At 41.2% G+C, this 14,469-nt stretch overlaps 1 protein-coding gene across 2 annotated transcripts in view; it reads left to right on the top strand.

Annotated features, from left to right (window-relative positions):
* RAPGEF5 (Rap guanine nucleotide exchange factor 5) overlaps positions 1–14,469 on the top strand; it is a 240,670-nt gene that overhangs the window by 206,220 nt on the left and 19,981 nt on the right. For both annotated transcript variants that reach the window (XM_021935958.2, XM_031665317.1), the window contains 4 exons: positions 1,685–1,782; positions 5,506–5,628; positions 7,281–7,459; positions 12,401–12,491. In XM_021935958.2, coding sequence (XP_021791650.2) covers positions 1,685–1,782; positions 5,506–5,628; positions 7,281–7,459; positions 12,401–12,491 — 491 coding nt within the window. The remainder of the gene's footprint in view (positions 1–1,684; positions 1,783–5,505; positions 5,629–7,280; positions 7,460–12,400; positions 12,492–14,469) is intronic.

The following is a 14,469-nucleotide window of genomic DNA, read 5'->3' as shown; positions in this document are numbered from 1 at the left end:
ATAATGCTGGGCCATAAAGAATATATTAGATTATTATTTGTGTACTGTGTATTAAACAGAAATGTTCAAAACAACACTTTGCATTTGGGTCAATTATCTAGAAAAGGCATATGGAATATTGCATTTCCCAATCATGCTGGATAACCGAACAGCTACCTTAGGAGAAGTTGATTGTGTCACAGTGAAATAAACTTTAATATGGCTTTAGTCTACTCCCATATGCATTTTGTAGTTAGGAGAAGGGCATTTTCTAGGAAGAAAGCTATTATGTTTTAAGAGGGCTCCAACTGTGGTAGAAAATGGTCAAAGGATAGGAATAATTTTCATCAAGAGAAATAAGATAGAAGAGGAATATATGAAAAATATTCAACCTACTAGTTAAGAAACACAAAGTAAACAGAGAATCTACTTTTTGTATTAGCAAAATAGTAAACTTACCAAAAGTATTGACCAGGCTGGGCGCGGTGGCTCATGCCTATAATCCCAGCACTCTGGGAGGCCAAGGCAGGTGGATCACTTGAGGTCAGGAGTTCACGGTCAGCCTAGACAACATGGTGAAACTCCATCTCTACTGAAAATACAAAATTAGCCAGACGTGGTAGCAGGCACCTGTAATCTCAGCTACTTGGGAGGTTGAGGTGGGAGAATTGCTTGAACCCAGAAAGCAGAGGTTGCAGTGAGCTGAGATCGCATGAGTGCTCTCCAGCCTGGGTGACAGAGCGCAACTCCATCTCAAAAAAAAAAGTAATGATCAGTGTTGGTCAGTGTGCAAGTTTTATACCTATTTTTTAGGAAAATATATTGTCTTTTTTAAAAAATAAAAATCAGAAACGATTTGGTAGCTTGTATCAAAAACTTAAAAAATTTTCATTCCCTTTGACCTAGTAATTCTAATACTGGGAGTCCGTCTTAAGAAAATCATTTATAAGCAGACAAAGATTTAAACATAAAGATGTTGACTTCAGCAATATATATTATGGCTGATATAATAATAGATCCCATCTACCAAACCCCAGTTATGTGCCAGGCCCCGTGCCAGTACTTAACATACATCATGCCATCTAATTTATATGACCAAAAAAATTAACCATTAAATGTTCAACAATAGAGGAAAGATTAAATGATGGTATAATGAACTATTATATAACCAATTAAATATGACATATGTAAATAATTTTGTTAAGTGGATAAAGTGCTTATAAGAATATCAGAATATAAAATTATGGAATAATTGCAAATGTATATGTGTATCCACAATAATTACAAATGCATATGCATAAATCATTGCAAATCAATGCAATTTGTGTGTGTATATATACACATAGTTATATAAAAATCAGAACAAAAATAGACCTAAATGTAACCAGTGTTAACATGGTATTGTTATCTTAGATGAGTAAATTTTACTTTTTCTCTTCAACTGTTCTATGTTCCAAACAATGACTAAATGTTATAGGAAAGAACTTCAAGAGGACTCCACTTTCTGGCCACTGAGCAGTGAGAGCTGTTCGTGATGCCACTGTTGTCACTGTATAGAGTGTGCAGAACTGAATTAATCCACTTTAAGTTCTATTTACTTTTAAGTATTTTTCTTTGGCAGTTTCACTTAAGTGTACTGTGTAGGCCTACTGCTGCTACTCTTATATTTCTGATTATTCCTTTTTTTTTTTTTTTCCAAATAAAGGAAAGCATGAACTTCAGCCGAATGACTTAGTCATCTCCAAATCCCTCGAGGCATCTGGTCGGATATATGTCTATCGGAAAGACCTGGCGGACACTTTGGTAAGGACCTTCAGCCTTGTATTTGAAACAAACAGGCCAGGTGAGGTAGCTCATACCTGTAATCCGAGCACTTTGGGAGGCCAAGGCAGGAAGATGGCTTGAGCTCAGAAGTTTGAGACCAGCTTAGAAGTTTGAGACCCTGTCTCTACAAAAAAATTTAAAAATTAGCTGGGCATAGTAGTACACACCTGCTGTCCCTAGGTGTGTGCTGAGGTGGGAGGATCTCTTGAGCCCAAGAGGTCGAGGCTGCAGTGAGTTGTGATCTCATCATTGCACTCCAGCCTGGGTGACAGGGTAGGACTTTGTCTAAAAAAAAAGGAAAAAAAGGAATGGTCCTGCTATTCGGAACACACACACCACATAAATGTCAGACTCAAAGCATAATTTTTATGTGTTTATAATGAATGTTAAAAAATTAAATTATTTCTTCCCTTATCCAATGATGTAATTCCCAAGTAACAGTACTTTTACAAATCAAAAAGGGGTCAAGCAATTCAATTCAATCCACTCCCACTTGAGGAATGCTAAACCCTGCCTAAGTGAAACCCTTTCTGAGCCCCTGAAATAAGGGATTTGAGACAAGTGACTCCTTCTCCCATCGAATTTTAATTTCATTTCTTCTTTTTCGGTGAGTATATGGAGATGAGGCTGAGAAATGCATCCTAGGTGGATTTAAGGAGAAAGAGACCTTTGTTTCAGTACGTTTGGTACACCTGGTTCCATTCCCTTGAAGAAAAGCATGGATGATCTGCCTTCTGTGTGTAGAACGAGGTCATGGTGAAGGGGCATCAGCTGCCACTGAAGAGAAAGAGTCTGGAGAAATGTAGAACGCGCACTTTAAGTTACTTTCAGTCCAAAATTTAAGAACACTTATGCCTAAGTGGATGATTTCATTGCTGCTGTGGTTCCTAAAGACTTCAGTCCTGGGGTTGGTTTCTGAATAGCAGGACCAGGCTTCAGATCTGTCATCTAGAAAAAGTGGGCTCTAGCAGATTGCGATTGTGTCTGAAACTCAGAGTCCCCATCTCTTCATGGAGCCATCGCTGGGGTGAGTCTTTCTCACTGGCTCCTGTTGTATGTGTAATTGAGAAACCTGCATACCATGTAGGCTAACCCAAACTACTGATAATAGTTTTATGTCCAGATATATGTCTACTGGAAAGACATTTTATGTAACATTGTCTGCAGGATATTAAGCTACCATGATAATGTTAATCACTTATTACTAGATCTGTGTGTACTGAGTAATTTACATACGGTATCTCATTTAACACTTCTAGTAACCCCAGGAGAGAGGCTGAGTAACCACTCTAGCTTCATACAGCCAAGTAAGGGAGAGTCCTTCGATTTTTAAATGCAATTATATGTTTGACTCTGAAGCCCCTGCGCGTTCCTTTCATTTGTACATGCCTTACTTGGACCTTTCCTGTGCTGTCCTTCAGCAGGCCACAAGTCCTGTGTAATTCTGTCAGTGAAACATAACCAACTGGGTGCTGTGCAGCATTTTTTAGTAAAAATGAGATTGATTTTACCGCTCCCCATGAAGGAGGATGATCTGACATGTAGCTACTGTGGGGCTTGTTGTGTAGAGGAAACTTCCACTCTGAATATCTTCCACTCATCCTCTGCCACCCATACGTGGCCTTCTCAGGCAGCTCCCTCCTGTGCATCCCCATGGCTCAATCTACCACTGTCCAGGGCCACATTCAGAAAAGAAGGCAGGCCTCGGCAATGCCTTGATGGAATAAATAGGTGCTGTGAAATATGTTCCAAGAGAAGCCAGACTCCATCCTACCTCAAAAGCTTCCCCCGCCAACTCCCCACACCACCTAAAAGTGTCCTATTGGAATCATAGGTTTAGATATTTCATCACCAAAAGATGTCAGTTAAAATCTAACATTGTGAGGGAAGAATAACAGATGAAAACACCAGTACCTACTATCACTTTCACGTAGATTAATCTTCTTAGAAAACAGGAATTAGAGCACTGAAGGAATGAGATAGAAAAATTTAATGTTCCTTGGCAAGGGCAATGGACAACCTTGAATAAATAGAGTTATTCAACCTTGAATAACTAGAGTTAATAACTCAAGTTGGGTAAGGGACCCAATTAGGGAGAAAATGGGCACAAAAAAACAAGGAGAAATTTCCTGACACCTCTAAATTATTAAGCAGGTATGTGTGTTACTTCCTCACTCTGGGTCTTTCTTTGAAAGTCAGCAGTAGAGTCTGTCTGGTCTTAGCCTATCCAGACCGATCCCTGAGAAACCTCAGCTTTTCCTCCACCTCAACACCTCAAAATTTGTTAGCGGTTCATTTGGTCATTGCTTTCTGAGCAGCACACTGTGTCCTGCGCTGGGGATACAGAGACAAAGTGAACCTTGACCTGCTGCTGAGAGGACTGAGTCTGTGGGAAAGCTCTGTGAAGATCTTCAGTCATTAGGTTTTTTTTTTTTTTTTTTTTTTTTTGAGATGGAGTCTCGCTCTGTCGCCCAGGCTGGAGTGCAGTGACACGATCTGGGCTCACTGCAAGCTCCGCCTCCGGGGTTCACGCCATTCTCCTGCCTCAGCCTCCCGAGTAGCTGGGACTACAGGCGCCCGCCACCTCGCCCGGCTAGTTTTTTTGTACTTTTTTTTAGTAGAGACGGGGTTTCACCGTGTTAGCCAGGATGGTCTCGATCTCCTGACCTCATGATCCACCCGTCTCGGCCTCCCAAAGTGCTGGGATTACAAGCTTGAGCCACTGTGCCCGGCCTAGGTTTAAAAAAAAAAAAAAAAAATTGGTAAACTTTTCATCAATGTAAAACTTCTAAAATGCAAATAATTTATTTTTCAGTTTAGAAATATGGATTAATATTTGCCAGCTGGAATATTCCCTTTATCCTACTATGCCATTTATTGTTGCAAGGTTCCTTCTGTTTGTTTTAAAGTTATTATTCAAATCTAACCCTTCAAATGGGAGAATTTATATTTTCATTAGAAAACATCAACTATTTTGGAAACATGCCAAATAATCTTTTTAATAACTTTAGTGGTGAAATAGATTGAAAGTTGTGATGGCATCTAATACTTTTATGCCATATCTTAAGGAAATACTGTTACCAGCCTCATAGTGGTTAGGCCCTATTTACATAGGGAAAGTGGTTGATGCTTAAAATAATAATCCACCATGGGATATAAATGAAATAATTTTTATTTCATGTTAAATTTGTTTTTTTACTTTCCATAGGCATTTTAATAAAATGTGTAAATGTGTGTCTGGGATGAGACTTGCTAAACATATTTCCTGTAAACGCCATGTCTGTCTTTATTGAAGTGCACCATGACATTTCTTTTGTTTGTTTTTATACTAACCCTGCTGGCACATTAATTCTTACCAGAAGCCAAAGTGATTTCGGGGCTTTCGCTTTCATTATGCTGTCTGCCAGGGCAGTGTTTTATAATCAGATTTGTGCGTGCATGTGTGCACGTGGGGGCGGGGGAGAGAGATGGGGGAGGAGCGGGCGAACTCACTGAAGTATCATTGATCACGTTCTACTATTTCCAAGACCGTTTCCTAAATTGGCTGTAACTCACCGAAGGCGAACAGACCAGGGAAAATATTAAGTGCACTCAGAAAAGATTACTTTGCTAATCTGGGTTTCTAGTGCCTTTCTACAGCCAGCCAATGCAGTGCAAAACATTTGGGAATTACTGAGGATCTTTTTGCTTCTGTCGGTTTAGAACCCGTTTGCAGAAAATGAGGAATCACAGCAAAGGTCGATGAGGATTTTGGGAATGAACACTTGGGATCTTGCTCTGGAATTAATGAATTTTGATTGGAGTCTATTCAATTCAATTCACGAGGTACGTGAGGAGTGAAAAGATAAAATACAAATGCTGTTTTAACTGTGAATTCTTTGTGCAGAATATCAGTGCATGCGGTGATGAAATTATACTAGAATAACATGGTCCAAAAGATACTTGGGGACTTTAAATATATTGAAAGACTGACTCAAGTCTAAAAAAATCAGAATATGCAAGCATGCTTTTATTTGTTCCAAGTGTGAGCATATGCTTGTGTAATGTATAAATATGCTATATTTCACGTGTAAAAATATACATATGTGTATTTGGAGATGAGGCTCTAATGGGGTTGATTAACCATTTTGCCTTTGATATTGATAGGTTTATTTTTTCCATGAAGTTTATGATAGTTGTACAAGAATCATATTCATATTTATTTATGTACACACATATGCATCTTTTAACTTAAGAACATTCTACAAGTTTAGACTGCATTGTAAGATTTAAAGTACTTTATTGAATATTTTAGATATATTTCAAGTTTTTATGTCCATCAATTTTTCACTTAAGGACAGATTATGACATGTTTAAAACAATAGATTGGGAGCAAAATGCTACCGACAATTCTTGAGTACATTTGGCCAGAGGAAACGCTCACGGGAATCAAGAGATGAAAAATGGTAGAGGCCTCTGCAACCATATGTTGCATTTGTTTTGCCATGTAGTAAAATTTTTCATTCTGAAGTGGCCTTTCCTTCTAAAGAAGGAACCTCACTCCCAATTTAGAGACCCAAATGTCCTCGTATTTTCTCATTAAACAGATTTCAATATTGTGATCAGAATGTGAGCAAGTAGTGAATTCCTTCAGGCTAAATGACTTGTGTCTTTGGAAATGTTAGTAGACTAGGATATATCCCTGCTTATGCAGTGGAAGAATGTAGATTACCTCTGTAAAACACACACACACGCACACATACACATTTAAAAACAAATCTATTGCTTTGCACATGATCCATCTATATAAATAGTTACTGGTCTTGTTTGCTTTCATAAATTATTAGACCTTGCCCTAATCTCATTCTCTTTCCATTTATGGTTTGACAATGTTTTACATCAGTGGTTTTTAAAGAGCAGATACTCAGACCAGCATCATCAGCGGGACTTGGGTACTTGTTAGAAATGCACATTTCCGGCCCCACCACACCCCTGCAGGATCAGAGGTTCTAGGGGTGGGATCCGGCAATCTGTGCTTCAGCAGTCCTCCAGGTGATCCTGATTCACACTAAAATTTGAGGACCACTGTCTTAGAGAACAGACCTGTGAGGGTCTGATGTGCACCTTAACAAATACTAGTAGTACTAGTGTTCATTTTCACTTGAATTTTTCAACAGGACAAGGTTCGGAAATTTGGGGATTCCATTTATACTATGATTTAAATTTCAGAATATCTTAGATTTGTATATAAAGATGTCTTCCTTACATTCTGAAAAATCACTTATATAAAACACAAAAATCACAAAAAACATTATTGAATGAGGCACCTCTAAAACTGAGTCGTTTTGAATTTAATATATTACTGTTCGCCATATTCTCCGTTAGCATATTAATAATATGGGAGGGACTACCTGAAGTAGCTCTTAAAATTTGACCGAATTTTGTATCAACTATACTTTGCTATAAATAAACCCTGGCATGAATACATTTTCTTTCAGCAAGAGCTGATCTACTTCACATTCAGCAGACAGGGAAGTGGGGAACACACTGCAAACCTCAGCCTTCTGCTCCAGAGATGCAATGAGGTCCAGCTCTGGGTGGCCACGGAGATTCTCCTCTGCAGCCAGCTGGGCAAGCGAGTGCAGCTGGTGAAAAAATTCATCAAAATTGCGGCTCAGTAAGTTTCTAGTGTGAGAAGTGCCATTCCTCTAGTCTCCTTGAGAGAGCACATTGTTTTTCTTTTTGTCTTATGGTGATAAGGATTGGGATATAAACATGTAATATGGAGTTAAATGACCAAATGGCTGAAAAGGTCCATTTTTGAATATTTATGTCTTTGCATTTCAAGTATTTATACCTTAAAGTAAATGTCAAAATATCAGACAGAAGCACTATGCCCTCTGCCTCAGCACTAATAAGCAGGCAGTACACACATCCTTCATCGTGCAGCTGAACTACAGGGTGCCTGGGTGAGCTACAGGAGGCTAGAAAAAAGGACATGATGATGTGCAGAAGTGGGAATCATTGCACGTCAGGTGCATTGTAGGACCCGTTCATTGCTCCTTGAGGCCCACAGTATGAACTTTTGAGAACTCGTTCATTCAAAGGCCCTGCACTGGCTGACCCCACCCCCTGAGCCTCACCCCCGGGTGCACCCCATGCTCTAGCCACTCTAAATGTCTGTCTCTCCCATGAGCACCATCTTCCAAGTGTGAATACTTGTCGGCTTTGCCAAGAATGGCCACTGGCATTCAGCAAATTGCTGCCGTTCTTCAAGACCTCAGTCAAGTATTACTTCCTTCCTGAAGTTACCCCTGATTTTCAAATGCAGGGGTACTACTTCCACTACTGCCTCTACTTCCCCTCGCACACATATACTTTTTACCTTATGGAAACTTATTATATTTATTCAATTTATCTGTTTATATAGGATTTCTTCATTAGGCTATGTTCGCTTTCAAAGAACAGGGGATATTTCTTGTCAATCATTATACCTGGGTGCATGGTACAGAAGTTGGTAAATAGCAATGACTCAGTAAATATTGAATGAAATTTTAGTAACTTGCTAGGAGCATCTCTTAAAATATCAGATTCATATCAAGAGTCTGTTCTTTGGACAGCTCCCCAGCAGAAGCAGGGAGCATGAATCAAAATCTTCGCCAGCTCCTTTTACTTCCTGGGCTTCCAGTTTTATTTCTCCTTTGTCTTCCAAAGTAGTTTTTATATCAAACAGTTTTCAAGTACATGTCAATGCAGCATATTCAGAAAGTATATATCGATCACTTATATGTACAGATGTGTACAAGGTAGTGTGGGGAAATCAGACTGAGTCTACACACAGTTCCTGCCTTTGTGAGGCTTGCAGTGTGTCGGTGGGTAATTCTATACCTCAGCTGGCTCCTGTGCAAAATAGAATGGAGGAATGCCCTAGAAGAAGATCTAAGTCTGTTGAGGGCTTTAGAGGAGTGAGAGCTCATACCCCAAGGGTTTGGGAAGCAGGATGAGGAAAACATTGGTGAAGGAAGTTGTCTTTGCATCTGTTTGAATTCTGGGTGGGAAGTGACAGGTAGGAATTCAAAAGAGCACACTGTCTGTGGGAGGTCGATTCAGTGGAGACAATGAAGCAGAGCCTGTGGTCAGAGACTGATTAAGAGTGGAGGGGGATTTGTAAGGAAATTGTGGGAGAATGATCTGCAAAGACAGATGGGACCAAATTGTAAAAGATCTTGAATTTCAGATTGAAGGGTTTGAACTGAATTGAGAAGGGAGAAGGGATTTTTTTTTAAGTTTTTGGGCAGGAGCCTGTTATGATCAGAGTTATCCTTCAGGAAGGTTGGTCTGAAACTAGCACACTGAACTATAGCATAGAGACCCCAAGAGTAGGATAATTTTTCTTAGGCAAGAGACCATGGAGGTTCCTGACCTGGTATTTTGTGTGACTGGGCATGGAAGGATAGAAAACAAGATATGCCTAAATCTTATTGACTGCTTTTATGGTGAATGCTGTTTTTAAAAAATTTGGCCATTGTGTTCCAAAATGGCTTGTAAAATTCCTAAAGGTGAGGCTTTTTTGGGTAAAACGCTTTCTTATGAATGCTAATTACGTGAATAAGTGGGAAATTAATGTTCCAAGGAGTAAGATGACACCACCCAGCTCAGTTCCCACTATAAGATTATATCTGTCCTCAGGGTATATTCACATCTTCTCCATATGGCCCATGCTCTTGAATGCTTTATGATACTGGTCTCTATCCCTAGCCCATAGAACCGAATGCCAACAGAAAATAAAGTTAAATTCCCTATAATCATGCTAGTAGGAATAACCAAGGGAAAATAGTCATTTCCACAATCATGAAGTGTTTTTCCTGCCTGAGGCATCCTATTTGCATATTCATGTTTCCCCTCCTTCTCACCATCCCCATCCCCCACCTCTGTGGATTGAGTGGATTTTATTTCCTCACACAAAGACAAAAGGAGTGTTTGCTGAACTGGAATGTTTAGTGTCAGACAGTCTGTTCTTATCATGGAATGAATGACCCTCACTCACAGAGGATTCCAGCCTGGAATGGTGTCTCATATTTGCACTGTATCAATTTGTCTTCTCCAGAAATGGTGTCTGTATTAATTCCTTTTTTTCTTAACAGATTTAGATGTTAGTTGTATGTGTGTTTTTGTGGGTTTTTTTTTTTCCTTAAAATATGACAAAGAAAGAAAGCTATATGGGCCAGGAAAATTGTTCATGGGGAGCTAAAAGATAAAAAAAGATGGGAATTCTAAGATTTCACTTAGATAGATTAAGCTGAATAAAAAGTAGAATAATAGACATCTTTATAATGAATAATGTTAAAACCATTTCCCAACAAGTTCTTGTTTTCTGCTTCAGCAAATACTGTTTAAAAGGCTTGCTGTGTACTAGGCACCTGGGTGATGGGCAGAATATAAAAAAGATTAGACATGTACTCTAGCCTTAAGGGACCTGCTGTCTAGCAGGGATTGCATAAGCAGTGGGGCCTCCATCATATCCTCAGGTGAAGGGACCCAAGGGTAAGAGAGACTTCCCACTGAGGAGCTTCCCGCAGGGGATGGAGCAGTTCTTACTGACCACAAGAGCCTCTGCAGAGGAGCCTGGTATTTCAGAACATCAACTCAGGAGATGGCACTAACTCAAGTCTGTTCTAGCTGGTGGGAACGTTCAGGGTTGTGAAGAGTCAGAAAAAGTAAAATGAGGGAAGTGAAGAGCAGGAGGAAGGGGAGTCACCATGTGAAAGCAATGATTCTCAAATGCAGGTAGGTTTCCCAATCACAGACTGGGAGGTATCTTGTTTTAGTTTATTCATGGAATATACCAAGCGGGGTCTACCCAGGAGAAAGTTGGCAAAAAAGCACATAAGGGGTCGCTTGGATGAAGGTACGGGGCCTCACACTTACTAAGGAACTGCTGGCAGAGCCAAAAGCTGAACAGGAGGACCATGAGAGGGACAGACCATGCCCAATGGAGGCTCAGCAGCAAGGTGCCCGCAAGATGTGTGCCCACCCCAGATAACCTTCGGCATGAGGTGTGGAGGCAGCACGGCCTTTCCAGGTTGCACTGTTCCTGGGGATGGAACTTCTAGAATGACCCCAGGCCTGAGCCTTCCTTGCTTGGAGCCGTGTGCAGCTGGACTCAGCCAGTACCTAACCTGGGAGGCCAGCTCTGGGCAGGCCAGTTTAGGCAGGGCCTGCCAGAGCACAGCTGCTGTGGGTCTCCCTACATACTCCACATCTCAGCTCATTCTCCTGATTCTGAACTAGGTGATCTCATACACTGTGTGTACAACTGGGGATCGGTATAGCTTTGGGGGACAGCGGTTCGTAATATGTATCGAGAACCTTTAATGTCTTCACAGCTTTTGACCAATCGTGGAATGACTGGAAGTCTAACGTAATGGGGAAAAAAATCATAAATACAGTAAAAAGTTGTATATACAAGAAATTTATTCCAGCATTCTTTGTAACAGGGAAAATTGAAAATCATTGTCCACAATAGAGGAATAAGTTCTATAATATGCTCTTTTGATAAAATATTACATAGCTGTTAATGATGATAGTAAATAATCCATAGTATATAACATAACATGGTATTTAACTGAAGAAGCAGGCAGGATCTACACTATTCCCAGATTCCATGTGAGACATTGGTGGAGAGGTCAGAAGGGATGGTAACTGAGGGAAGCTAAATAAACATCACGAGGCCCCTGATACACACTCTGCTTACTGCTAAGTACTTCATATTTTTTCATAGTAAACGATCAAGGGAGGGTAATTGGGGTAATTTTTTTATTATTTTAAAGCCCTGTCTCAGAGAGGCTGTTTTCTAATGCTCTCCAGATGAAGGAGTGCCTGGAATTCCCAGACTGTTCTGGCTGCCCTGAAATCCCGAGCTCCCCCTGCCTTTCCAAGCCCTCTTAGCTGGCTTTGGAAATTAGTGGAATGTTGACCAGTTAAGTCTCTAGGCATGATTGATGTTATGCAGAGTGGATAGCCTCATGAAGCGAATGGAGCTCAACGTGATCTTAGTTTACATTTCATTTCCTTGTTTAACTGAGAAATGTGGAACAGTATTCCCATTAATATATGCCATATTTAAAATATATACATATTATAGTAGCTATTTTGTTGGTAGCAAAGATGTGTCTCAATCTAATGGGAAGGGGAGCTTAGACCTGTGAGGTGAGAAGGGCTTGTCTGTCAAAACATGAAAAAAGGTGTTTTGATGAAGGAGTCAGGACTAGTAAGCTGTTAAAAGGAGAGTGGGGCATATATAAAGAAACATGAATTTAAAAGAGTGCTCAGTTGAAATTGTAAATGCACACAACATAGGTTAAAAAGGAGGAATATTGTGAAATATCAGGAGGGTGTCAAGAGCACAGATCTTTTCCTTTAGGTAAAGGTGAGCTGCGGTGTTTGGAATCATTTCTTTGGCATTAGAGACAACTGAAGGGCAGTAAGGGGTACGTAGGCCGTAGAGCAGAATTCCTGAGCTCTGTGGCCTAGGAGAGTCTTTTCAGCTGTATCTTTTGTGATTATCTGGGCAAAGAATGTTTCCTCAAAGTATCCTCTACTCTCTCTTATTTTATAGCTGCAAAGCCCAGAGAAACCTGAATTCTTTCTTTGCCATCGTGATGGGTCTCAACACTGCTTCTGTCAGTCGACTGTCACAGACCTGGGAGGTGAGCCTTGGAGTCCCATGGTGGGGGGCACATAAAATGGAAATAAAGTGATTTACATGGATTAAATGAGATAAGTACCACTAAACTAAAAATGTTTAAAAGTCATGTGTCAAGGTGGTAGGGATCTTTTTGATCAGATGGTCTTTAAATGGTTGTATAATGTGTCCGAACTAGATAAAAATGGTAACATGCTCCCCAGCTAGAATTAGTCTTCTCCTCTGTCCTGCCTGAGAGTGCGGGTCCCATTCCAGGCTGGTCCCCGCAGACTCCCTGCGTGATGATGTGTGCTCAGAAGTGCGTTTGCTGTGATGCTAACGAGTTTAAGCTTCAAGGTCTCTCACTTGCAGGGCCCCTGGCAATGTGTTCACATGGATGATGCATATTTTTGTAAAATTTGCGAAAGCAAAGTAATTTTATATTCTTTTTCTTAAAGAGGATCCACAAAACGTTCTAAAGTGTCAGACCTCCCACATCCTGGCTCTGCACGCTGAAGGCTATTTGGGTTCTGAGATGCAGAGATCCACTCAAGTTCGCACGAGGTCTCACGTGTGGACTGCGACATTCCTGTGGGAAGACCTGAAACTGGGGAGCCCCTAAACTTAGCCAGACACAGGTGTAGGGCTCTGCCTCACTCATGGTCCCCTCACCTTCCTTCCTTGGGCTTTTGTTTCCTTCGCTCTCCTTTCCTTCCTGACTGGCTAGCTCCCTATGTACCATTTCATCATTGCTCTTTAAGCACGATGCCTCTGCCTCTAGCCTGCGCGTGGCTCACTGTGGTCTCCTCAGCCTCCCTCCCAGTCCTCTCAGATTTAGTTCCTATCACTGACTGTGCCATTCTCTTCATGGTTCCCTACTCAGACTCCTATAAGAGAAAAGCTGATAGGCCAGCTATCTTTTTCTCAGAATAGGTCTCTGGGCAACCTGTGGATTTGCTTTCTTTCAGTCAGGGATCGTACCCTGAAGGAATGCACTGTGCTGACCCAAGGGTCAGAGTCAGTGCTCCTTAAAGGGGCCCAAAAGAAAAGGAATGAAAGCCCTGCCTGCTCTGCTTCAGCAAACAAGACCTTCACACACAAAGCAAGATGAAAGAGATAGGTGACAGATGCCATGGTTCATTAGAGGAGGAGGAAAACAAACGGCTGGCAAGGGTCAGTGGGGAGCAAGTTTGAATTAAACCTTGAATGAAACTGATTTGAAAACATTGAGAGGAGAAATAACTCAATTAGATTCAACCAGCTTATGTTTAATCTGCACACTGACTGCCTGCTACGTGCAGGGCAGTGCATCAGTGCCATGGCAGACAGGGGATGGCTACATGAGAACTGAGCGTGCCTGCGGTGACAGAAGTCTTGGACCAGGGCAGAGCAAGAGGAGGGACTCATTCTGCCGCTGGGTAGCTGAGAAAATTCAAATGAGAAGCCTCAAGCTGCAGCACCTTCCAGGTCCAGCTGGGAGTTACTGGAGTATGGGGATGGGTATCTCAGGCAGAGGTGACCGCAAGGTCTCCAGGTCTGATGACTGGGTGAATGGAAAGTGATCACACTTCCAAATAGATAATACAGGAAAAGAAGTAGGTTTAAAGAAATAGATCAGAGGTCAGTAAACTGCTTTGGTAAAGGGCCAGCGAGGAGAAATGTTTAGGCTGTGCAGGCCACATGGTCTCAGTTGCAGCTGCTCAACTCGGCCACTGGAGTGAAACAGCAGCTGTAGCATGTGCACAAATGAAGGGGCGTGGCAGCAATCCAATAAAACTTGACGTCCTAAAAGTAGCTCATGGCTAGATTTGTTCCATGGCTGACCTCTGGAAGTAGATCACTTAGTTCAACTTCGGATGTGTTGAATTTGAGGTGCCACTGGGACATTTGTGAGGGATGTCCCACAGACTCAGGTAGGCAGCTCAGAAGAAAGACTGGAATCAGTTGCAAATATCTCTATTTTGTATCTTCTCATTTAATTTGTCCTCTGTTCGTTGCGGGGG

This window comes from Papio anubis, chromosome 4, assembly GCF_008728515.1.
Source record: "Papio anubis isolate 15944 chromosome 4, Panubis1.0, whole genome shotgun sequence".
Classification (NCBI taxonomy): domain Eukaryota; kingdom Metazoa; phylum Chordata; class Mammalia; order Primates; family Cercopithecidae; genus Papio; species Papio anubis.
The sequence above is the reverse complement of the archived record's forward strand: the minus strand, read 5'-3'. Positions and strand labels throughout refer to the sequence as shown.